Raw genomic sequence first — 25,774 nt, 5'->3', positions numbered from 1 at the left:
ATTATGTAAAGCACTTTGAAATGCCTTGCTGCTGAAATGTGCTATACAAATAAAATTTTATTTGATTTTTGATTTGATAAATGGGCGAACAGACTATCAGACTGATAGAAGGAATAAAATAACTGACAGATGGATAAAATGGAGAAATTTGCAAACCAATGTATATAATTAAGTCCAGAAATACATTGTCTTTCCTTTTCAACCTTTAAAATCCAGTCACACTAAATTCCACCCTGTATTAGACATTTTCACTGTAGGGGGATTTCTTTTCAAGCTTTAGCAACAGAAAACATACCTGGATGAAGAGTTCCTTCAGTAAAGCATACTGGGGCTCTTTGTCAAATTTCTGTTAAAAGGAAACAAACAGAAAGTTTTAGACTTCAGCAACCAAAGCTCTGCTCATTATTCAGATCACACAGCACAAAACAGAGGCAAAATACCTCCATGTTAATATTATACATTTTTATTTTCAAATCAGAAACTTTTCCCTGTGTGACACTCACTGGATCAAATGAGAGCAGGGGTCTGGATCCTTTCAGGCAGTTTCCTGTCATTTTGAGCTCAGCCAACGTATGAACTGGGAGGGCAACAATAACATTTATCAAGTATCTGCAACACCACAAACATCCTCTGCACCTACGAGCTAAAGGAGAGAAACAACCTACTGTTCTGAACCAGAAACTTTGCAGAAGGTCCATGCGGACAGTTGGAGATCCTACAAAAAGAAAACAGAATGATTCGGCGTAAAATATATTTGGTTTCCAAGGAATAATCGAGCTTAAAAGTTTGGGGGAAAGTACCACAGACAGAAACCCTCACCACATGTACAGGTCCTGCTTCTTCTTTGCCTCGAAAAAGAGGCACTTGTTGCAATTTTTGATTTCACACACCTGAAAAGCACACAGACGTCAGGCTATGCTGCGAGACGAGAGGAATTCTGCTCTTCACACAGACTTACCTCATTAACAACAAACAGCTTGTCCTTCCTGTCCATTTTGGTATCTGGTACAGAACGTTGTGTTAGTTAATCTTGGCATTCAGGCGTTGCCATCACTAGAGAACTCTGAATGCCTCAACACTGACCTGCTTTTGAATGAGGCATCATGGTCCTCAGGTCTCCCATCAGGTGCCTGGTTCTGAAGTTGATTCCTCTTGAAGAGAAGATAAGAACTCTTTCCTTGTTGGTCCATTTGCCCTGTTTAGGAAAGATTATCCCACAATATCAAACTAGTTGCAGGAAAAGCAGATGGACACGGAGTGCCACTGGCAACTTTAAAACCACACTGATTGAAAACTACAAGCTGCATGTCTGTTAGCAATCTGGCATATGAACTAATTATTCAGCTAATGGGAGTTTTTATTCCATCAATAATACATTTATACACCGTCAAAGATCTTTTTTTGGAAATCATATAGGGCCTTTCTATAAAGGATCAAACTCACAGAATATGGCCTGAATAATGTTAAAATTGTCTTTCCATTGTGGGGAACTTTAAATCGTGAAAGCAGCTGACGATTTGTGCATTCATATAAATGTCTCCCAATGCAACACCATTGCCAAATTAATATAACGTCATTGATAACGATTTCATTCACTCCCAACATATCATGGAGAATGAAGAAATCTAAAAAACGCATTTTTAATCGCTTGTTTTTGGTATCTGTTACTTTTCACAACTTTGTTTAACGGAACACCTTCTGTCGATACGGTCACTTGTGTTATATGTCTGTAGTGGTTTATTAAACGCTAAAGTCTTCTATTAATACCATTAATCACCTTCTTTAACAAATAAAAATGGATTCTACATGAGAGCTGGTGCTAGCTTAATGGCTAATAACAAGGCTAATCACTTACCATAGAAACCGGAGGTGGGACAGTAACTTCATTTTGTGTCTCCTGCTCGGTTTCAGGCGGAATTTCGCCTTTATCTACAACAAATTTACCCTTTTTCCCCTTTTTGTCCGAGGCTCCATCTCCTCCACGTTTTCTTTTGAACGCAGCCATGCTTGTACAAGACCTTCTTCTTCTTCTACTTTTTGTAAACGATGGATGGCAAACAGCGTAACAGAGCAGTACCGCCACCAACTGGCTTGTCCAAGACATGGGACTGGCAAAAACCCAAATATCGCGTGAATCACCGACAATCAGTTCACTCTTGTATTTAAACCCCCAGCGGAGCGAAAAATGGCTCCGTACCAGTCTGCACTCAGACTTCGCATTTAAACAAGCTGACAGCAACTTTCAGACTTTATGTTTTGACCTTACAGCTAATGAGATCATAACAAGGGTGGTTTTAAATTATAATAGAGCGTGTCTTTAGAAATATCAAATTTTAAGCTAATTATGGAGACAAATGGACCCAACAAGTTCTAATGATGGATATACTCTGTTGTCCTCTTTTTTGTGTGTTTTGTCCTTTTTGTACATTTATCTTTTATTTCTCATTAAATACAAATATGTTTAGGTGCCCAGATCCAAAGTGAATATTTTGCATATGTCTAAAGGATCAAAAGTTTTATTATCTCCCATTAAAAAAAAACAATAACAAAAAAACAAAAAAAAAAACATTTGATTAACTGAAGCAACTGCCACTCTGCAGTGATTTTAAAAGTATTCATACACCTTGATTTTTTTTGTATGTTAAAACCTTTTGGGGATTTTAAAGATATAGTCGTTCCGACCTTTCCTTCGGTGGAATGGTGTGAAATGTCACGAAAGTCCAACTGTACAGTTTGAGTTTCGCTCAAATCAGAGTTTCGCTCAAAGCACCCGCTAGATGTCACTATGAACGCAGACACAGAACGCTGGTTTCATTGACACGGAGTATTGCAACAAATCTCTCTCTCTCTGTATATGTTTCACACACACACACACATGTATGTGTGCGATTACATGTAATCAACTCATCAAACATTTTTCAACATGTTTGAAAAATGTTAACATAAAGAAACATTTCAAATGTGTGAAAAATTGAAACAAAGTCAAAGTGGGGGGCAGGGGGGGCAACATGTATTTGTATATCATTGCTCTGGATATGAAAAACATGCTATTATGGGCTTCAACAAAGCCGCTTGTGTTCAAATGTTTGCTGACACTCACAGGGCAGACACAGTGAGACTTTTAAATCAATGTCAAGAGCAGATGGCCATATTATGTAACATTATTGCAACTGAGTAGAACTGAAAACGGGAGGGGGAGTGATTTCCTGGGCAATCCCGATAGAGAGCCACCAGTTAGTCTGCCTAAAAGTAGATTACTCACAGATAGCGGGATTTATTTAAGATGCTGTATTAACATGAATACTGGTGGCTCCTTGTTCACAAATAATACTGGACAGTCCACGGCAAATGCAACAAACTTTTGAGTATTCTTTCACTGAAAAAGCGGCTGCATGTGCATGAAGAGGCCTCTCCTTTTAAAAAAAGGAAGTAAAGTGAATCAGTATAGTGGAAAAACAACAGCAGTATTGCAACAAGTGCTCTCCATGTGCACTTGCTTCACTTTTAAGTAGGCAGACCTTGGCTTGGCCAGTCCATACTACACTGTGCATGTCTCCAGAAACTTCCATTCCCCTTCGTTGGAAGTGTTCAGCAATAATGCACATGTGTGCATTTGCGTCAGTGCCCGCCCATGAAAATCTGTTGAGGAGTGTTTTTCCAGAGATTGAACACAATAAGCTCTGAGGAAGTTTCATGCGACAGACAATAATCGGATGCAAAGATCCCTGAAGGAATCTGCCTCCGTATCTCCTCCCCGTGCCCTCCAAAGCAGTGTTGGAGTTTCCTTGGAAACAAAATGCACCTCGACATTGTTTACTTTTGCATGAGCAATGTCTATGTCTGAGAGCGGGGTACTTTAGTTCCCAGAAAAATAAAACAACCGTGTATCTTCCATTTTGAAAGGCCCCATCTTTCTTTTTTCATCACACAGAGACAGGTAGAGTGAGCTCTTAAAAAAATACTCTTCAGTTTACACATTTATGAAAACGTATAGAAAAGAGAGTCAAGGACAGGTTTTCTGCACAGACCTAATATACCGTACTTGGAGACCAAACTATCTTTATAGCTCTCTGCGAGAGGAAAGAGGAAAAAGGATAAAAAGTGATTTACAGCACATCATTCAGATGTTCATGGTGCGTTTTACAATATTTGTTCATACTCAGAGCGACCAAAAGTTACTAAGGTAGCGCCAAGAAGGCACCGTGTGTTGTCCCCCCCCCCTTCCCCCCAGAGGAGACGTGACTATTTTTGTTTTGCATGCAGAGAAAGCCAGGATCTTGCGGCATAAAGACGGCAGCCTTTTCTTCGGTCATAATGGGCATAATTGCAGCACAGGCAAATTGTCTTGGTTTACCACAGGGGAGCATTTTAAAGTGTGTTTTCCTTTCTGATACCAACGTGGACGCCTGTTCCCTGATAGGACAACAGATAGGGAGCGTGTTTACATTTTTTAAAGACTGCAATGAAACGCCACTCCTTCCCAAAAACCACATAAAAAAAAAACATATAAAATGCTGGTGTTTATTTTCTTCATCATCATCACTTGCAACCCGATTCCACATGGTAACATGTATTAGTTATTATCACGGATACCTGTGCAACATGGTAGGCAAGTTGCATTCGTTTCCTGGAAGCTCACTCTGAGGTTAACCCAAGCCTTTATGTTTGGAGGTTTCAGGATTATGGTGACATTTCCTAGATCACCTAGATCACAATCACATTGGCTCCCAAGATACCTTAAACTGAACCTTAAACTATGGTTTCATCTTAGAATATGACCCATGGGAAATTGCTCGTTTTATATGGAGAGACATACGTTGATAAGAGTGCAAAGAGGTTCCAAGACCAAACATCGGTAAGATTTTACCATAGCAACAATGAAAAAATAGATAACGCAAAAGAGAAAAAAAAAAACAATGTGCATTTTTACATATCTACAATCAGACAAACGATATGATGATGAGACGTGAATAAACTAACATGGCTGCTCAGCAGGTTGAAGAAGAGATAATGTATTTATAATATAAATTTATATTAATATTAATATTACTTAAATATAAATCTGAATATGTAAAGGTCATGTTGATACAACAATCATCACATTGCCTTTTGATTTTGTTCTGAGGTTGATACAGAAATTCTGCACCAAAACATGTTAAAACATATCCTGAAAAATTTGATTGTTGCATATTTTCGTATTTAGACTTGGATGTTAGTGAAAGTGGCAAGTTCGGTCATCTGGAGTGGCTCCAAGGAACAGATCAGACGTATCGAAGTCCACAGTTCTCTTTCTGACAGCTTGGCTGAATTACTTAGATTATTTTTGTTTTCCAAAGACGCCACTCAACTATACAATGTGTTTGATGTTATCTTTAAAAACATGCACAGGTGTTCCTCCCTCTCTGAACGTTACACAACCCTTGCATGACCATTTTTACCTATTCAAATTGTTTAAAGGTAGAGTCATCTTAGTTTATTTAACGTTTTGACTTTAAGATGATGAAAAAAACCCAGTAATTATTATTCCATTAAGCAAATAAATACTTTTGTTAATTCTAACTGACCCCTATTATTCTTATTAAATGTATCTGAAACATGAAATAACAGAAAATAGTCTCAGAGACACGTCAAAAACCAGATCTATGTAATCCCCAGGTATCGTTTTTAAACGGACAACAAAACTCGTTGAGCCAGTCTTCGATTTATCTGTGGCAAACTGAGCGGTGGGCGGGGTTTGGAGGCTACGCTCCCTCCTCGGTGCCATCCCCACCCTCCTCTGGTCCGTCAGGGCGCGGGGAGAGTGCCAGTCGCGCTTCCTTTCCAGACGGGACGAGCGTGTTGAGCGGTTCCCACGGTTCGGTGGAGCGTGTGCGCACCTCGCCAGCTTTCCAAGGAAAGCAGGTAAAAGTTGCTCGGTTTTCACAGGAGTCACTTCAGCGAAGGCGCAAGTGAGAGAGAGAGAGAGAGAGAGAGAGAGAGAGACGCTGATACACCTGTCGCCTGCCGGTAAACTCCCCTCACTTCTATTTTTTTATTTTTTTTGTGTGATTGTTATGAAATGGTTAGGAGAGAATATTAAAAATGTCTTTTGTCTTAGAGTCTGAATTGAAAAAAATAAAAATAAAAAAAGAATGTGATTTTCACTTCGTTTATTGTGCAGAAATTAGGACGAGGATGCAGCGAATCAGTTTTTTCTTACCTGGGTTGCTCTTTCTGTTTTTAACGGACTTAAGCCAGGTCAGGAAGAAGTGGCAGAAGTTCTCAACCTTTATAGGTCCAGGTTGATCATCTCAATACGGGATTACACTGTTAGTTGCCTGCAGCTTACTGACTCTCTCCGCTTCAAGTCAGACACGGAGGCTTTAATTAACTTCAGCTCATTGCTGCTGTCATGGCCAGGACGTTTACGCCGCACTGCCTCTGATCAGGCGCTTTAAAACTCGTAAAGGAGTACATGTTGAAAAGTCAGCATAGTTTTATTTAACCCTTTATTTACTTGAAAGACACAACCAGTAAAAACTTAGTCATTAAATGTTAATAACATCGAATACAACAGGCTAATTTCATGCCAAAGCAAGGGCACAGCAGTCTAACTATTATCAGTGAAAGGTCAGTAAAGACCCAGCCCTTATCAAATGACAGGTATTGCATTCTTGGCTGTAAATTCACCTTCAAGCTTCTGTTCTCAATGTAAAGAATGGAGTGGTCAGTATGGTGTCAATATTTTTATTGGCACATGTTGACTGGCACCACGGTTGCATCATTAAAGTTGTTGCTGTTTTCTTCACGGAAGTGTCAAATGGTGACCTAATAGAATTTTTTCGCTTCAACTAATGAATAAATGTACATTTTTGTCCCTCCCTCTGGATGTCCAACACCATCTGGACTTGGGGTTGAGATGTCTGTAACCCCCAACAATCGGTATACGGGCACAAGCCTCGAGCCACATTAAAAAGTCCCAGTAGATCCGCCTACCTCGGATCCACATTCAGAAATTTAACATTTATGCAGATTTATATTTCTATGCCTAAACCCTGTGTCAGATAAATGAGCATAAATGTCAGACTAATGTGTCCTCTTTAGAAAACAGCTGAACTAATATTGTTTCTTTCTCAAACAGTTGCCGGTGTAGGAGAAGTGGCCCATAAATTTAGCTGCCGCTCTTATCTCGCAAACCTATGTCTTGACTTTGAGCTGACACAAGATAAGTGGGATCATTAGGGCTGCAGCGAGGGAAGGGTGTGTGCATGCGTGTGCGTGTGTGTGTGTTGTCCTTGAAGCTGTTTTTCCATGTTGAAACTGTCAGATGTAAGTTAGGTTGGGCAAGAAAAGGTAGCAAGTGACATTTCACAGCCACACATACTCAAGCAGGACAATCTGTGTAGCAGACAAGGGGCAATGCTATATGTTTTAAACATTTACATTGAACAAGTTTGTTGACCCCTTTGTGCATATTTTAAAATTTTTGCCCATATGTTGTACTTGTAGTAAAGGTTTTGTGCATATATAATTATGTTTGTTCATACCAGAGTTGTCATTCCTAAAGTATATGTGCCTTTTATCAAGCAGAATATTGAAAATGTGTATACCTGAATATATAATTTAACAGTTAACTTCAGTCATTAATTATTTTCATGTAACCTGCATCGCTTGATCGGCCAGAGACCAGAGACGGTCTCTGTCCTCATTTTCACCCTTTCATTAAATGCATCAGACTTAAAATCTATCACTATTTTTTTGGTGTACAAATACATCAACCACCAGCATGTGCTTTGATGCACAGTTTATATATTTCAGTACAAGTGTGATTAAGATTTGGTACAAGTATTTAAATTTCTTCACGTCCTATTTTAGTCGGCAGCTCATTTGTTCTCCTTTAACTGAATCGTTGCATCTTCAGTTTTTAGGCACATCGATGAAATTCATATTTTAACTTAAACATAAACGTGAGATCTGTCCAAAATATTTCAAGTAAAGCTCACTGCACACCCTACAGTCTGAGGTTAACACAGAACTAAAATCAACAATTCGTATACAGACTTAACCCTAAGTTTTAGGCAATTCAGATTATATCATAGCCCAAGGATTAGTTAGTCCAGCTTCCTTGTAACCAGAATCCCTTTATACCTTTTGATTCTGCATTCTGTGGCTTCCCAACCCTGACTGCCCGTATGATGGTGAAAAAAAAAAATATATATATTCCTAGAAATCTATTTGTGCTGCTGTTCAAACTGGTTTTTTTTACAATACTAGGAAGTGCTAAGTTTGTTCCAGTCTGAGCAGGGTTTCAGGTCAAGCTTATGATACGAGGGAAGTTTCAGCAATTTCTGGTACCTGTTATTCCCCATGCCAAGATACCTGTATGCACTTCGCAATCAGAATCACGAAATGGATTGTAGCGTACGTTCGCAGGTAAATGGTTAAAAAGACGAGGAGCTGTTGCCATAACGAACCACGTTTCAGTCGTGCCAAACCTGCTGGACCACATCATCTTTGCTCTTTCTGTGTTTAAATACTCTTCAGTACCAGGAAACTGAGAGGCTGTTCTTTTCCCCAGCTTTTAAAGAAAGTATTACCAAGAACTCAAATGGTCTCTTTACCTTTTCTTCTTTTTTTATATTTATCCAACTAAGCTCAAGTTAATGTAAAACTGAGATACATAAATGAGCCGTAAATCATTCAGGATATATTGCACACTCCTCTGGTTGTTCTCGTAACCTTTTGGAAACTAGAAACAGGTTCGTGGAAAGAGGAATGCCGTAAACTCAGCTGTGTCGGTCAGGCCTCCTGAGAATGCTTTGACTGTTCATCAGAGAAAAACTTTTTGTACAACATGATCCACACAAAGGTGTGCTATTTAAATGTATGTCTGCCACCAGGTGACACCTCTCTCTGCTCACAGTTGCCCTCGGCACGCCATTTGATACATCCTCTTCTCACCTTCTGAACTTGAGAGGAAAGAGGAGGACTCGGCTCATGAATGATTCACCCGAAATCTGAATGTAGGTGTTAGTCTTCTGGGCCGCGTCTTTTGTTTGCCGTGTTCTTTATAAGAGAACAGGTAACATAATTGGCATTGTTTATCCGAGTGTTTCCTGCACATCATGGGGAAAAAAAAAACACACAAAAGTTCTAATTTATTAGGCAGAAAGAAGAAATACATCTTAAACAACTTACTGGTAGTGTAAAGAACATTTCACATATAGTTCAGTTTATAGCTGGCAACTTCAGTCCATCCACATGCCGTGCAGACACACACGCAGGTGCATGTTGCACCGAGCACATGTGGGTTGCGCATTCTGTTGCTTGGTTATCACTTTCTCATGTGTACGGTTGCTCTCAGCAGAGATGATGTGTTTCGGGATGCAATTTAATGCTAACAAGCAGAAGCTAAGAGAGGCGGAAAAACATTTTTAATGAAGCAAAATTCAAAGGCGCTCCAAGTTGAAAACTCAAAGGCAGAAATCGGGAATAATTCAAACAAAACCAGGAAGGGCTGAGCCTAACAAGAACTGGATGAAAGACAAGGTGAAAAATGATTTGCCTCCTTAGGGATTCCTTATGTTTTTGCTTTTTTGTCACACTGAAGTGTCGCTGGTTGTGAAACAGATTTTAATGCCAAACAAATATGTTTAAAAACAAAAAGGCAGTTAACAACTCATTTTATTTATTTAGGGGTGAAGCTATGCAAAGTAATCTGGTTCTGTGTGGAAAAGATAGACTCTTTGTTAAGTCATAAATTAATGCTGGTAATCCACTTTTTTTGTTGTTGAATTTTACTAACCACACTCTGCCTGGTCACTGCCGTATCTATAGGATCAAGAAGCCAGTTAAACAGACAGCTCGGACCAGGTTAAAAGATCTGAAAAAGAAACAAAGAGTGATCCGATGTGAGAAAATTCAAGAAGAGATGAAAAACAAAGCCATTGACATCAGTCTGTCTGGGAAGCATTGGAAAGCTTTGTCTAACTTTGGTAATGCACAGTGAGAGCCAGTATTTACTCGTGGAGAAAAGATGGAACGTAGGTGAAACTTTTGAAGAGAGGCATGCATCGGTGACTCATTCAGGTGGTCACAAAAGAACCCAAATTAGCATCGTAAGCACTTGTTTAAGCACTCTGTTAAGTGTTCATGAATAGACAACAAGAAGAATGACATCAATGCAATAGTTAAATGGTGACAAACCCCTGCTGACCAAAAGTGACAGAAAGGCCCATACTACATTTTCCAAAACAGACCATTATGACCTCTACGACTTTTTGGAAAACAATCTGTGGACTGTCGAGACAAATATGAAACTGTTTGGAAGGTGTGTGTTCAGTTAGAAATGAGATAAAATTCACACTGCTTTGCAGAAAAAAATATCAATATACTGGCAAGACATGGTGGTAATAGCGTAATGGTCTAGGGCTGCTTTACTGCTGTAGGTCCTGGATTACTGACTTTATTGATGGAACTATAAATTCTACTTAGCAGAAACCCTTCAGAGCTTTCTGATAGAAAATCTGCCATCAGTTTGCACAAAAGCACTTAGATTTAGCAGCCAGGTAATAATCCAGAGCATACCAGAAAGTCTACCACTGTATAGCTAAAGATATATTAATTAAGGTTTTGGGGTGTCCTAGTCAGGATCTGAACTTAATACTGATTGAGATTATGTGATATGATCAGAAAGCGGCTGTGCGTGTTTTAAAACCCTCTGATAAGGGTGAGCTAAAGCATTTCTGACAGGAAGCTTAAGCCTAAATTACTGTGATTGAAGAAGCAAAGCATGAAAAGTGCACAGCCATATCATATAAACTGTGCATCATCTCTGGATTTAGGGAAAAAGCTTTGCTGCAATGGGCAGCAGCTTATGTCCCACGGTCTCGGCTACTGGTTATGTAAGAGGGCTATATGTAGCAGGAGGCTAATCCGATGCCTTGATCTTAATGCCAATTATCAGATCATGGTGGCGTTCCTGAAATGAACGCCACCTATACATGAGCTGGATATGGTTCATGTTCTAAGGTTCTGAAAGCCAGACAAGGTGTCTCCAGAATGAATGTGTAAATGTAAAAGTTTCAGATATATGTTGAGAAACACTGCGGCCATTGCACAAGCTAGACTTAAGCTAGTAGTTTGGCAGAGGCTCTGTGTGACAACACATGCCCAGGCAGCCACATCCCTGAGTATTATTGCAGCACATTATTAATGTAGAATTTACCTGCAGGCACACATAGTGCTGTAGTTTGCAGGCAGATCCTTGGCATTTAGATCAGTCGTGGAGTAAGTCGCAGCATGTTGAAGATCGCCCGTTTCAGACTATTTCGCTCCGCAATGTGTTTACATTCCAGCGGTAGACAAAACTATTTTTTTTTTCTATTACTGCACTGTAAAACTTCTATGTCGGAAATACAAGCACTTTCCTAGAAAATCTATCTCCTAAGAACAGTTTGTGAGAGACACAGATAATAAGTAGCAATAAAGTAAAAAAGGGAAAACAAATGCGAGTAGAGACTTTTTTACACAGTCTTGCAAAAGTAGCCCCACGTCTGAGATTTTTCCACGTTTTGTTATAGTAGGACCACATTACAGTCATACATGGCGTTTAGGTTTAATGTTAGACCAGCACAAAGCGGATCATGCTAGGGAAGTGGAAAGGAAATGAGCCACACTTTTTGCAGTTTATTATTATCATAAATTAACCCTTTAAAAGGGTTTCAAGCATATTTACCCAGCGCTATTCACACTGATAGGGCTGACTAATCAGTCCTATCAGTGGTATGATGACTCAGTCAATTCAACATACCAAAAGAGTTTGTTGCAGCTTCAAATCCACCAAATCTACCTATAGACCAGACAGGTCAGAGATACAGTGGAGGAGAATTTTAAAGCAGGGTTAGGTAAAACCACATTATAGCGACGAACACATCAGGAAGCGTCGTTCCACCCATCTTTCAAACTGAGCTTGACAAAAGAGACCTACTTTGGGTGTTCACATAAATTGACAGGCTGGACAAAGAGAGCAGTAAAGTGGAAGCAGAAGTGATCTACAACTCAGGGGAGACTTTGATGAAAGAACAACTATCACTCCAAAGCTTAAGTCTTTGTGGCAATCCTAAACATTTACCCAGAGCTACAATGGAGTGGCTTAGATCAAAACAGAATGGCCCAGTCAAAGTTCATTTCTAAATCTAATCAATAATGTGTGGCAAAACTTGATAATTGACAGTCGCCCAGTCTGACTGAGTTTAAGGTATTTTGTAAAAAAAAAAAAAAAAAAAAAAAGAATGGGCAAAAATGACAGTCTCTAGACATGGCAAATTTTAGAGGCACAACCCAAAAGACTTTCACTTGTACCTGCTGTACAGAATATTGACCTGCATGACGATATGTGTTTTCATAAAATATCTGAAAATATTTATAATGTTCCTTCCACTTTACGGTCATGTTCAGCTTTTTTGCTGATAGTAAACTCATATAAAATCTCCTAGCATTAAACGAAAGGTAATAGTAAAAATGTAAAAAGCAGTTGAATGTATTTATACATGGATTGTTCTGGAATATTTCAACATTAAATGTGAGAATCTGATCAGCAGTAATGCTAACCTAGTGCTATATGTTTGTATGAGTCAAATAAAAAACAAATGTTACTCAGTTAACACAAAAAAAAAAACAACAACAAAAAACAAGAAAATGGGGAGAAAAGACCCACCTGAGGGTATCTGTGTGAATCCAGGGCTGGAGTACATTATTATAAAGCACTGCAGTGGCATGCTTTGGGAAACCACAGGCACTCCTATATTTAAATGTCCTACCTCCATGTTTTCAGCATGCTCATTAGTTGTGCTTTGGAGTGTGCGTGCTGAACAGCATGTACGGAAAGGAAGTTTTTCTTCCGTATTCTGTCATGTTGGTTGAACAGTGGAAACGGGCATTGAGTGCACTCAGTTTCAGAGCCAAATCAACATCACAATAAATTGCATACAAATTCATGTTTTTTTTGTTGTTGTTTTTGTTGTTTTTTTAAATTAAGAATTGTCACTCTCTTTAATCAAAACTACAGCAACAGGATGGCCTTTGAAATAAAAACCATAATTTGCATGTATGTTGCACTGTCCTGCTAGGTGCAAGAAAATAGGAAGATGACCGACGTGGGGGGGGGGAAAAATCCCTAAAGAGGGCAGTTTTGTTTTACATTTTGTTTGCATAGACATCCATAGCACTTCAGGGGAAGTTCATTTGCAAATGTTTGCAATGAACAAAAGAACGCCCCTCTGTTGTCTCCAAGAAGGTGCTGCGCTGAAGGTGCCCAGCATTTAATGCTAGTTTTAGGCAACAACATTTGAGAGTATTTCTTTCCAGCTATTTTCCTGTTTCTCCTTATAGTCCTCTTGTATTCCTCCTTTAATCAGTAATTTGAATTTAGGGGCACAGAGTGGAATCGAAGACATCTGCCCGTAGCTAGGCAGATGTGGGAAGTCTAGACAGTTGCGGGTAATGGCAATCCAGCCTTCTGCTGTTATGGAGCCCTAGCCCAGGTTATGCAATCAGTTACGCTGCCTGTACCAGCTGGTCGAGGTAGTCAGAAACTGAGAGAATGTGTGTGGGTGTCTGTTTTTAAATCTTTAGTTAGAGAGTCAACAAGATGTAAAAAACACGTTTAGTTTTTTTTCTCACTTGCTTTCCTTTATTCAGTTTTTCTCCTCCTTGCCCTCTGTGTTGGGTTGAATGTTAACAGCTTTTCGCTGCACAAATGCTTTCTGAGTAAATGTTTGACATCTTCTCTCTGTAGTAAAGCACCAAGTATTTGATGTTTTTTTTTTCCCTTCTGCTCACTTGTGCCATATCTTTTCTTGCGTTTTTTTGTTGTTCCTTTATTTATTTATATGTTCCTTTTATTATTTACGTTCCTTTATTTACATTATTACAGCATGCTGGATTTTCATGTCAGACAGATTGCGCCAGCAGCAGATAAACAGCGATTTTCTTCCTGTCCCATCGTGAATGTTATGGGTCAGGTGATGGGTCAAGTGCCCGTATCAGCCAGTCTGCCACGCTCACCTGTCTTTGTTTGTGTGTTTTTTTTGCTCAATCCCACAGCAAAGGCTTTGTGGTGCCACGATGAAGAAGGTTGGGGAAGTTGTTCTGCTGTGGCTGTTGATATTATTTATCCACAATGCAGCAGGAGAGGGTAAGTTCGCCATTGGATTTGCCCTTAGATTAACCCCAGCTTCTAAACACCTTCAAGGCTTTTTAAGTTATGGATAAGCAGAATACGAACCAATTCAGAATCGTCTTTTCATAGATTCAGAATCCGTATTCACAACAGTAAAATGAAATGATACTGGTTCTTTGTTTTTTTCTCCGAAGCCTGTTAATGAAATCTATTATCCAGCAGGTAATGTGTTCGTGTTCAGTTGCTCCTGCACTTCATTGTGTGGGAGGGATTAATGACCCTAATGAACCAGCTCGTTAGTTAAATCTGATTGGAACTTCTGCGTCCAAAAATAATATCTGCATGTTTTCAGCATGTTCATTTTGTTGAATGAGGGTTCATTTGGGAAAAAAAAAAGATCGCTCCTGTTCTTGCCTTATGTATGTGTTTTTAATTAGTTTGGTTTATTTATTTTACACCCATTCACAGCAAATTATTGTAAGTCATTTTACAAGACAAACAGATCCCATCCAGAAATGTATAATCAAATCAATCCAATGCAATCTGGTCTCATAAACGAATTGAAATTCAATTACGTTGTTTCTCAAAATAATGAGCGAGTGTGTGTCAACAGGGCAATGATTGATTGGATCGAATCATCCCTCATTCTTTCCATGGAAACACCTTTTAGCAGCTTGTTTGAAAGGACAAAGCAGCAAATGTACAGATAACGCCTAAGTATTGATCAAAGAATACTTTCAATATTAAAAACATGGTTCCTACACAGTCTGGAAAAGTCTAGTTAAAAATGAAATTTCAGTTAATCCATCCTTCCTGATCAGAGCTATTGGCATCAGCAGTTTAAGAGGGAAACACGACTAAACAGATGAGTATACATTTTGCCCAAGGAAACTTTTCAGGAAAATCTTTTCTCGGTTTTTAAATACGGAAAAGAACAGAAAGGAGGCTATTGATGGCTAAAATAAGATCCAGGAACTTTTTTTCCCCATCTATCTGTAACATTAATTCCCTTTTTTGTGTGTTTTAAATGATCACAAAGGGAAAAAGACAGGTGTTTGTATTCAGCTAGACTTAAACAGAGTTCCAGCAGTTTATGCTAATGAGCGAAGACATCTGAAATGTGCCTCAAGGTTGACTGGCTGTTGAAACAAGAAACAGGATCCAACACTAAATAATTAACTTGTAAATAACTGCTCATAAATTACATTAATGACCATTATTTTATTTTTTATTTTTTTACAAATGAATTTATTTGTTTTATTTATTTGTCTTTAGGATACAGCCCACCAGGGAAGCCAACAAATATCAGTTGTCGCTCTCCAGAAAAAGAGACCTTCACCTGCTGGTGGAAGCCAGGCTCTGACGGTGGGCTTCCAACCACCTACGCCTTGTACTACCGCAAAGAAGGGTAAGTTGCTTCCTGGGAGGGGTAACTAGATCTAGTGATATTAAAAAACCTCCAGATATCTCATCAAAGTGAAGTCTGTCTCGATCCTGTTCCCGTCAGCAGGTGTCCTTGCCTAATGAATTGTTAATATTTCTATGTGCTGTTTATGGTGGCATGTGCTAAAGGCTTGACACTGCTAATGCCTAAAGTCGCTGCTAATGAGAGGTTTGCTGTCTATCCAAACCTTCCTGTTGGTATTAATCTAACGGGTTGTTGCATGTTTTTGATCCTCTTCTGATTTCCCTTAGTTCAAATTTCAAGATGCTGTGATCAAACCGAAAAAGATTATCCTTCACTCGACAGAGATTTTTCAAAACACAGTTTTAGATTAATGGAGCCTCTGTTCACCAAGTGAAGCATTTTCAAACTACCAAAACTATTGGTATGATTGAGATTATTTTTTCCACAGCTTGTTAGAATAGGACATTGTATACTAGCTTTAATACAGCCCTGACTACTCTTCTCAATTTAAATGGGTTGGACAACTCCAGGTGTGAACAGGGACTGCATTCCACTTCTGCTCTTGTTCTAACTGGTTTGGTCGGTAGAGCAGAATCAAAAACAGAACATCCTTTAAGTGTAATGCACCCTTTATCTTGAATGCCTGTCTTTTTTCTTCTTCTCCTTCTTTTTCCAAAAGGTCTGCCATGAAGTAGGACTCTGCTGTGTTTTTATTGTATCACTTTACAGATGTGGGTAAAACTGATAGGATTATTTGCTGTCTAAAGGAATTTTGCTCATCATGGTTCAATATTGAATGTAAATTACACAATGAAACATGTACCACAGATGGCGTTTTCTTTTTATCTGCTGTTGTTCAGCTGAGGAAAGCAGAGCAAAAAAGGTGCAGAAAAGAAAGAGTGAAGCTTTTTTAGAAGAGACCTGTTTAATCATGTCTAGACTGAGATCTTCCACTCAGTGGAAGATACTATTCACTCAAAGACACTATTGTGCAAGTTCCTATTTAATAACAGCACATACATGCTTGAAGCAGATGGAGAAAGGCTTAGGAATGCTCATCATTTTCATTCCTTTCTGACATGCTGGATATTAAGAAGAAATGGTACATGTGTGCATGTTTCTGAGCGAGATCTAGCGATACAACTCTGTTTTATCTAAATCACGTCATATGGACAAAATAACAGAAATTAGTGCAGCTTTTGGCTTCTTTAAGTTTTACTTTAAGGGGTATCCATTTCTAGCAGTGTTTGCTATAAGACCTGTGAATCATTGTTTGTGTTCACCCAGGATAATACAGAGCTTTGCGGTGTTAATCAGACCCCTGCGACTTCTTTGGCATTCTTTCACATTTCAGCTAAACACTTTAATGTATCCTACAATGATTTGATTTGATAGACTAACACAAAATATTGCATAGCTTGAAGACATGTTATTTATTTATTTATTTCTTTATTTATTTATTTATTTATTTATTTATTTATTTTTTTTTTAAGATAAAAATCCCTAAAAGTCTTTTGGTGTATGTCTCTATCAGCTACGAACATATACAGAATCCATGTTGTACCTATTTTCAAGCACAATTAGACGTGAATGAGGATGCATTTCACCTGCTACCCTCTGTGTGAACCACAGAGTGGAAACCTCATAATGTGAATCACTGAGGGCAGCAGACTGGCGTAAGAGGATAAAGATTGTAAAGGGTTATGTGACACTGCCTGTTCCTGTGAAGGTGGAGTTTAAAACGTGAGTAGGGTTGATAAGGAGCCAACACAGATGTGGAAAAGGAGAGGATGCAGCGGATTAGTTTTTGTTTATAGCCTAATCCACTCAGCTGAGACACATGTCGATAAGACAAATGGGGACTGAAAATCGCAGCAAGTGAATGTTTGATAGCAGAAGTAAACTCTAATTCAGAGAAAAAGTACTGATAGTTTGAGTGGACGGAAATGTTGGTTTTCATTGTGTCTGTAAATATGAAGCTACAGTGAAGTTGATTTAGCTAAATATTACTACCTTAAACGTGTAGTTCAGAGTTTCTAAAGTGATCTGCAGTTGGTAGCTCCCCTTATTTATTATAGGTTCACATTAGGTTGGGTCCTGAGGCTAAGGCTAATAGCTAAACCAGGAGGGACCAATACCAAAGCAACCATCTGCCATTAAAACGACTCCAGTCTTAAAAACATATTTTTCTGAAGGCACTCTGAACCTCTTAGCAGTGTTTGTGACTTCATTAGAAGGTTATTCACAAAGGTAATAATAGTTGATTACACAGTAAATAGAGGTAAGAAGCAGAGTGCCACCAGTGTCTTGTGTGAAATGCACACTGAGAACAAAACACAGAAAGCATTTCCCTGTCTAATAGTAGAAATGTTCTGGGGGATTAGTTCAATGGCACTACATTGGTTTTTCCCACCCTGTTAATAATCTTTTGTCCAGTTACTCTGACTGGAAAAGCTGTACTTGTTTTTTCTCAGTGCATGTTTGATACATTAATCCCGTTGGTGACATTTCTCCTCCTGAGAAAAATAATCCAGAAAATAATGTTTTCAATAACTTCTGTAATGATTTTTTTTTTAGAGTTGGTTGTGTCAAGACGGTGAAAGTCTTCACCTCTCTCAGAGCAGTAATTAGTTTCAGCTTCAGCTAGACCAACTAATTAGAATATGTATTAAATTAACACACCTAGCAAATTATCCACTACAGATAAGATATTAACTGCTTCTAACCTTTTGAGATAACATTGCTGTAATAATTCAAGGCTATCTCTTTGAAGTGACAGTGTAGCTTCAAGATCCTGCTATCTTCAGCTGTACAGTAGTGCAGCAGATAACGCCACAAATGTTTTATGAAAAAAAAAAAGCATCGTAGACCTCTCATTTATTTATTTGTTCATTTTAACACAGCCTCTTTGCTGAGTCAGGGTTTATCCCCTAAAAATCTTAAAGGGATTATATTATTTGACTATTGACAAGAAAGCAATTGTTTTGACAGAAGTGCAGAGACTTGTTCCTCTTTATAGTCACTTTTCCGTGGAACTCCGTTTCTGCATGATTTTTGCAGAAATTAAGAAAGGAGAAATGAAACTCTAATAACAGGTCTGCGAGACCCTGGATCTCTTTGTGGTGAAATTTATGGCATCTGTGGCTGAATTGTGATTCAGGGAAAGTGCTGCTACATTGGACCACTTATGGTGACAGCTCTGTTAGGAATATCTGTTCTCCTTCTGATACTCGTTAAATCCAGCCAGCCGTATTAGAGACATGGCCTGAGACCTGAATGCACCTTATTTACTGGCATCATTTTTTATGATGAAACTAAAATTGAAGCGTATCAGACTGTGAAGTGCATCATTCCCCCACTAACTGGTGTAATTGAGTTTCCTTCACCAGCCGTCTCTGCCCACAAATTTGAGTTCCTGCCTTCGGATGTTGCGTTAATATTTACCCCATGATGTTTTTTGTTTATGTTGTAATATTTCTTATGACAGTCCTTCCTGCAGCAAAACATCTCGACAACATGAGCCTTTCACTCCTGCACTTCACAGTCTGATACGCTTCAATTTTAGTTTCATCTGACCACGTGACTTGTCTCCAAAAATGAAGGCCTCTAAGCTTCCTCACAAAGTCTGCCGCTTCTGTTCTAGGGTGACCAGCAAGTTATTTGCTCATGTAGGATTATTTCCATGCCATATTATTCATACTGCTCATGTTACAGCAATAATTACCATTCACTTAAATAACGCACCCCCCTGTGATACAGCAGAGCACACCATTTTTCTCCAACAGACTGAAAAACTTGGTGAACATGTGCTAAATTGATTCAGACTATCAGACATATGCTAAGGCACAACTGATAAATGGAAACCCACAGAGCTCAGCAACAGGCCATCCTCTACTCAATAACCATTTATGTAAGCTGGGTGAACTGTTTGAAGTACACTTGATTTGCCTCGTCCATGCTACGACTTTTAGCTGTTTAGCACAGCAGGGAATTCACAGCTGAATTGATTGTGTCCTTTGTACTCAAATAAAAGTGGTGGCCTTCTTTTAATCATCTGCCTGGCAGTGCAAAGCAGCAGGTGGTGGAGGGGCAGTATTGTGATGCTCTACATCCCAAGAAAACTTTGGTCACTCTGACATTTTCTGACATCTAGGAACTGTCTGTAACTTTTAAAATCTTTGTTATATCTTGAAATTGCATGCATGCCCTGGTCTACTTCCACACCTCAGTATTGCTCAAACTGAAAATGGCTGTCATATATTTTTGGATCCAATCCAAAAAGCCTTCCTTAAGACACAGTTGGTTGTAAACAAAACCTTTGATGGTTATTTTTGTCTGTGATTCAAATGTGTTGACAAGGAAATGTTGCTTACAATAAACTATTTTATTGGCATCAAAGCAATAAAACCTATGGAAACTTGGTCCGTAGTCCATCATAAATCAATATAATGAAATTTCATTGTGACACGCACGGTCTGGTGTATATTTTCAAACGACAATAAACATTCTAATTAATTTCCCAATTTATTATTGAGTCTAACAAGTGTATACTTTATTATGCGGAAGATAAAAAAACACTCCTTTTTTAATTCAAGTGTAGTTTCATGTAAAACACACGCAAGGAAGAGCTTGGGAATTTCATCGCAAAACTTTAAAACGAGGTTCATTTAGATCAGCAGCGAAGCGAGAGCATTGCATCCTGAAAGTTACAACATCACAACGATTCCCCCCCTCAGTCAGTGGCAGCTGCTGCTACAGCAACAACAGTATGTTCCCATCTGTTTCATACCAATTCTCAAGGCTATACTCATTTACCCACCACACATCCAATGGGGTTTTGCCTGCAGTGGTTGCTGAGGGTCCATTATATTATCAAAAGTATTATTTTCATAAACAAAATACCCTACACACAAGGTAACATCACTGCACAACAAGAAGATTGTTGAGTGTGCCAGAAAATTTGGAATAATTAGTAATTCTTTGAATTCATTAGTTGTCCATGTTTCTCCTGTTGTTGTTATTAATGGTTCTTCCTCCTTTCAGTAATTCTGTTCGCCATTGAGAAGAAAATAATTTCTCAATTCATCCTTGAATCATCCACTCAGCCGAGACACACGTCTCAGCTGAGTTGATGAGCTGATGTATCCTCTCAAAATACATCTTTTTTTTTTTTTTTTTACAAAAATTGTAGCGTAAAAAACACACCGTGTTCTTGCTATTTTCCTGCACCGTGTCTCAAATCACACAACTGCATGATGTTTTCCTTCTCCTCAACAGCTCTCAGAGGGTGTTCGAGTGTCCTGACTACAAAACGGCCGGCAAGAACTCTTGCTTCTTCAGCAAGAATGTGACGTTCGTCTGGGTGAACTACAACATCACCGTTGTGGCGACCAACTCGAGGGGAAGAGCATTTTCCGATCCCGTTGACATAGATGTCGTCTACATCGGTGAGGGGAAAGTGGCAAAGGTTCAGCGTGACACAACTCCTTGAGAGAATTTTAGCAGAAAACATATTTTTTTTGACAGAACAGCAGAACAGTGTTGTTTAGTGTACTGTGAAAAATTGTAGTTGTTATATCTGTAAGCTATCGGCTGCCAGTCAGCTTTGGAAAACAATCCTATAATATAAATGAAAAGCAATCAGCTTCTTCTCTCCATCTTCTTCATTGCTAATATCACAATTTTTTAATAAAAAGTCTGACCTTTCCAGAGGTTTGAAAATTGTTCCCTTTTTCAAGTTGGTAATGGAAGAGACTTATGCCTGACTAAGCTGGAGTATATTTTTGTCTTGGCTTTAGAGGATCTGTAAGTGCTCCACTTATCCTTTTCATCAGAATGTTGCAATGATTGAATATCAGGCCTAATTAGTATCAGCGTCTTTCACTAACCTCAGCCCTCAGCCTTGTCTATTTTTGCAGTAGGTTTATAATTTGAAGTCTTAATAATTGTTCTTGCACCCAGCTCAAAGTGGTCAGAGCTAGAATGTTAGAGTTCCTCAGCTGGACCTGTCCATATATTTCCACATCTGGAGTGAAGGGCGCGTGATTATTTACTAAAAACCGTTATGATTTCTTGTCATTCCTTATTGGGTCTCATCAGATCTGTTAATCACGTGCTCTCTTTCCGTTCTCTTCCCCCAGTCAAGCCCAATCCTCCGGAAGAAGTGGTAGTGAATGTCACAGAGGACAAAGACTGGCCTTTTCTTCAAGTGTCATGGAAACCCCCGAAAATGGCTGACACCCGCTCGGGTTGGATCACTCTCTTCTACGAGGTCCGACTTAAGTTGGAAAATAAGAATAAATGGGAGGTGAGTAAACCACTGCCGGTGAGATGGAATGGCCTGGTGGTTTGAGAATTTGTCTTCCAAATGTGAAACTTTGCATTTGGCTCCATGTCAGAGGACTCGCTGATATGTCACAAAGCCATGGTTTGATTCTCAAATCCCAATACCACCTAAAGTCCACATATTGAAGATGGCTTTAGTTTACTGACCTGACTCATGTGTTTCATTTCCAGGTGGTCTCTGCAGGCCAGAGGAAGACTCTTCAGATTTACAGCCTGAGGTCAGGTGGGACTTATGAGGTTCAGGTTCGCTGTAAGCCTGATCATGGCTTTTGGAGTGAATGGAGCCCCTCATCCCGTGTCAAAGTTCCTGAATGTAAGTCCTTCGCACACAAATAACCGTACGACTGTCTAAATACAGTTGACACTGTACAACTGTATTTAGAAGATAAAATCCGCTTTTGCATTTTAAAAAAAAAAAAAAAAAAAAGCCAATCATTTTGTTGGTCAAAAGTTCACCTGCAACAGCTTGTGCATCCTCATGTTACTTCACAGTTATGAAACTTTGTGTTGGCCCATCCCAGTAAGATAAAGTAAAACACACTGACGTTTGTGATCGTAAGATTGCAGAACGTGGAAAGACAATTATATTCATGTAGATCCCAGAAGCTTGACTGAAGCAATCGAGACATTATTTCAGGTTTCTCAGCATCTGTCATCGTGAACGTAGACTATTTTTTTTATGAAGAAACAAAAACTTAAACTTGGAGGAATGCATGTTTCACTATTCTGTGGTCAGAGTGGATTTAACCTTTCCACCTGGTTTTTGTGTGGATTCAGTAAAAAATGTGTTAATTAGTAATACAGAGAGCTGTGAGAGGATTTGTTTTTAATGCCATGCTCCCATTTTGCAACCCATAAGCTCAGTTACCCTGTCCTCACACACACAAGCAAGTGATTACCTATAAGGAAAACTGAATTACTATGTGCTTAATTCACATTTCTTCACCGTGTTCTAGTGGAACAATGAACCTTGAGGCATAAAAGGAACTTGAGAGAAGAGAAGAAAATGCTACATTAATAAATTTACATGTTCTAAGACTGTCATTATTCTTCTGTTTCATTCAGATTTTCCACAGGAAAGGTCAATGTGGATCCTTATTGTGGTCTTTGCTGCCTTCATCCTCATCATCTTTATTAGGATGGTATACATGAACTTTCATAGGTAAGAGTAAAAATTTTTAAGTAAATTGTAAGTATTAGACATTAAACACAGACAATGTCTGTGTGTGTGTGTGTGTCTGTGTGTGTGTGTGTGCGCGTGCGTGCGTGCGTGTGTGTGTGTGTGTAAATATAAATAAATAGAAAAGAATGGTGAATGTTGATTGTTATTACCTTGCTAACTTTTTGTGCATGCAGTGTGAAGCGCTACCTTCTGCCACCAGTGCCAGGACCTAAGATCAAGGGAATTGACAAACAGTTTCTCAAGGTAAACCAGAGCTTTTTGACTAAAGATGTGCTGAATGCTAAATAATGCATGTTAAAGTAGCTATTTGAATCATGACGTCTTTGTAACAAGATACTTCTTTACGTGCAGAGTGGCAAATCTGAGGACATCTTCAGCTCACTGGTGGTGTCTGATTTTCCCCCAACCACATCCAACTATGAGGACTTTCTTGTGCAATACCTAGAGGTGTATGTCCCAGAGGAGCGTGAACTAATCATGAATGAAGGCAAAGATCTTCAAGACGATAGCTTCAAAACTGAAAACTCCACATGTGACAATGACTCTGGCCGGGGCAGCTGTGACAGCCACACACTGCTTACCGATAAGGGCGGAGGTGACAAAGAAGATGGGCAGCAGTCAGATCAGGAGGGTAGTCAGGCTGAGGCTGACACAAAAAGTCAGGAGGAAGCCCTGGAGGAGGAACTCCTGGCATGTTCTCATGAAAATCTGCAGAGTTCAAATGTTTCCAATGAGAAGGAGAAGGTGAAGAGCTGGCCTTCTTTGTTTTCTCCACTGCCTCAGTACAGTTTTAGCCCAGTGAATCGACCAAACCCACCTAAGACGGGGAAACAACACTGTCTCTCTGACAGCTTGTTCACCCCAAACTCCATGCCGTCTTACTTCACTCAGCCTGGCCCCAGCACCACAAAAGGCTTTAGATCAAATTACTGGGAGTGTAGCTTCGACCACAAGCAATCTCATCCACTCCATCCCCAGTCAGCAGCCCATGAGCACCTCCAGGCCCAGAATGACCTCAATACGGCACATGTCGACTACATGGGAGCGCCGTTGGATGTTCATGTGCTCAATGTCAGGCCCTCCGAATATGTCGAAGTCCAGAGGGTCAGCGTTGAGGATGGGGTTCTTCTTCACCCCGTTTCCCCCAGCCAGGAAGACAGCCGTACCTTAAGCCACCAAACAGAGGACTACAGCAGGGTGAGGGTGGTGAACAATGATAATGGGTTACTACTTCTTCAGAGAGATGCTATTGAGGAAGAGAAGAGCATGTGCCCTTATCAAGAAGATGTAGTAAGCAGAGCATCCATCACTCCCACTTTGCAGAACTCTGCGACTGGTATTAACATCGCCTTGCCAATTCTTGACGAAATGGCAGCCAGTGGTTACATCGACACTGCCATCATGTTTGGCCTGCCCACTCACTAGGTGCTTTGGATATCAATCTGGCAGCTGCCAGACATTGTAAGCGGTTCACTTTAAGCTTAGGAACTGAAAACAAGGAGAAAAACCACACCGACAAAGATTGCATCTTTCCAGAATTGGTTGCAAAGACAATTTTGCTTTCATGGAAATATTTTTTTTTTTACCTTTTCCTGTCAAGGTGAAACACTGATATTTAAGAGCCACAATTTTTCAGATGATTAAACCGTATAATCGTCATTCAGATTAATTAAGAATAAAATGTATCTTAATTTGAGGTACTACATGTTTCTATGTTGATTCTATGTTTCTATGTTGATTATACTGCAAGCCGTTATTTTACCTCTAAAATATATTGTAAGGCTACATGTTGTACATATTACAAATATAAGACTATATATATATATATGTATACAAAGAACTCCTGAACACTTGACCCAAGGCATTTAAGTTTCTCCTTGCTGTACAGCTCCAGTTACCCCTGAGGGAAGGGTCTGCGCAAATTAATGCAAAGAATGTTTTATTCTATTTTCTTTGCTGCTGTTAAATATTATGTTAAAATATGCATATAAACATGATGTAAATCACATTATGTGCTCTTCACTGTCACCAGCTCTCAACACAGATAACAGTGTGAAATATTTGGCTGAAATGTATAAAAGTTTGTATTGGAACATCCCAAAAAAAAAAAAAAATGATAAAAGAGGCAATGTCTTTTGGAATATGTGGCTTCCATTCCTTAAATGGACATTAAGATATGAAGAGATTTATTTTAAGATGTTTTATTTTGGTTTGTATATGTGTTTTGATATGTGTGTGTGAGTGCGTGTGTGTGTTTGAACATTAAACATGAAGCTAAAAAAGAAAACAAGCAAGAATTTACTGAGGTATTCGTCACTCAGAGCAGATTATGTACATTTACCGAGTTGTAGTTTTTGATGGGAAACTTGTGGCATAAATGTGGATCCTTTTGTATAACACTGTGCACTGTCCTTGTGGGGAAAGCTACACTTGTGGTGAACATATTTGCAATACATAAGAAACAGCCATCAAGTTATGTTTAAAAGCTTGTTTTAAAAGTTGAGTTTATAATAAAATTACTTCATACTGTAGTGATATGTGGTTTATTTTCTTTTTACCTTTATACTAACATGAAGATGTATTACATACAATTTTTTTTAATTACTGTCAAGTTATATAATTATAGAGAGAAGAGTGGCTGCCTTACATTTTTATGTAACTATATATTTTTCAGATT

General features: G+C 39.0%; 2 protein-coding genes across 2 annotated transcripts in view; one reads left to right on the top strand and one right to left on the bottom strand.

The window, feature by feature from the left end:
* bxdc2 (brix domain containing 2) overlaps nt 1-2,119 on the bottom strand; it is a 7,811-nt gene extending 5,692 nt beyond the window's left edge. The window contains exons 1-7 of the mRNA XM_015040544.1: nt 1,856-2,119; nt 1,084-1,195; nt 959-1,002; nt 820-890; nt 666-715; nt 504-577; nt 296-346 (exon numbers count right to left, since the gene is read on the bottom strand). Coding sequence (XP_014896030.1) covers nt 296-346; nt 504-577; nt 666-715; nt 820-890; nt 959-1,002; nt 1,084-1,195; nt 1,856-2,104 — 651 coding nt within the window. The 5' untranslated portion in view covers nt 2,105-2,119. The remainder of the gene's footprint in view (nt 1-295; nt 347-503; nt 578-665; nt 716-819; nt 891-958; nt 1,003-1,083; nt 1,196-1,855) is intronic.
* Nucleotides 2,120-5,731: 3,612 nt separating this feature from the next.
* On the top strand, nt 5,732-24,793 carry prlra (prolactin receptor a). The gene is made up of 9 exons (XM_015040542.1): nt 5,732-6,006; nt 14,086-14,176; nt 15,437-15,569; nt 20,847-21,016; nt 21,710-21,876; nt 22,086-22,227; nt 22,980-23,076; nt 23,271-23,340; nt 23,449-24,793. The coding sequence occupies exons 2-9, from the start codon at nt 14,107-14,109 to the stop codon at nt 24,520-24,522; spliced, it is 1,923 nt and encodes a 640-aa protein (XP_014896028.1). The 5' UTR covers nt 5,732-6,006; nt 14,086-14,106; the 3' UTR covers nt 24,523-24,793.
* The last annotated feature ends 981 nt before the right edge of the window (nt 24,794-25,774 follow it).

This window comes from Poecilia latipinna, unplaced genomic scaffold (genome assembly GCF_001443285.1).
Source record: "Poecilia latipinna isolate Pla-1442-1.1 unplaced genomic scaffold, P_latipinna-1.0 Scaffold515, whole genome shotgun sequence".
Taxonomy (NCBI): domain Eukaryota; kingdom Metazoa; phylum Chordata; class Actinopteri; order Cyprinodontiformes; family Poeciliidae; genus Poecilia; species Poecilia latipinna.
Note: the sequence above shows the minus strand (reverse complement) of the source record. Positions and strands in the feature narration are given on the sequence as shown.

Excerpts from the sequence above, each read along its gene's own strand:
- prlra (XM_015040542.1), top strand. The coding sequence starts at position 14,107 with ATGAAGAAGGTTGGGGAAGTTGTTCTGCTGTGGCTGTTGATATTATTT. Across the intron at positions 22,228-22,979 it reads CCGTGTCAAAGTTCCTGAAT|ATTTTCCACAGGAAAGGTCA; the intron begins GTAAGTCCTTCG and ends TGTTTCATTCAG. Across the intron at positions 23,341-23,448 it reads TTGACAAACAGTTTCTCAAG|AGTGGCAAATCTGAGGACAT; the intron begins GTAAACCAGAGC and ends CTTTACGTGCAG.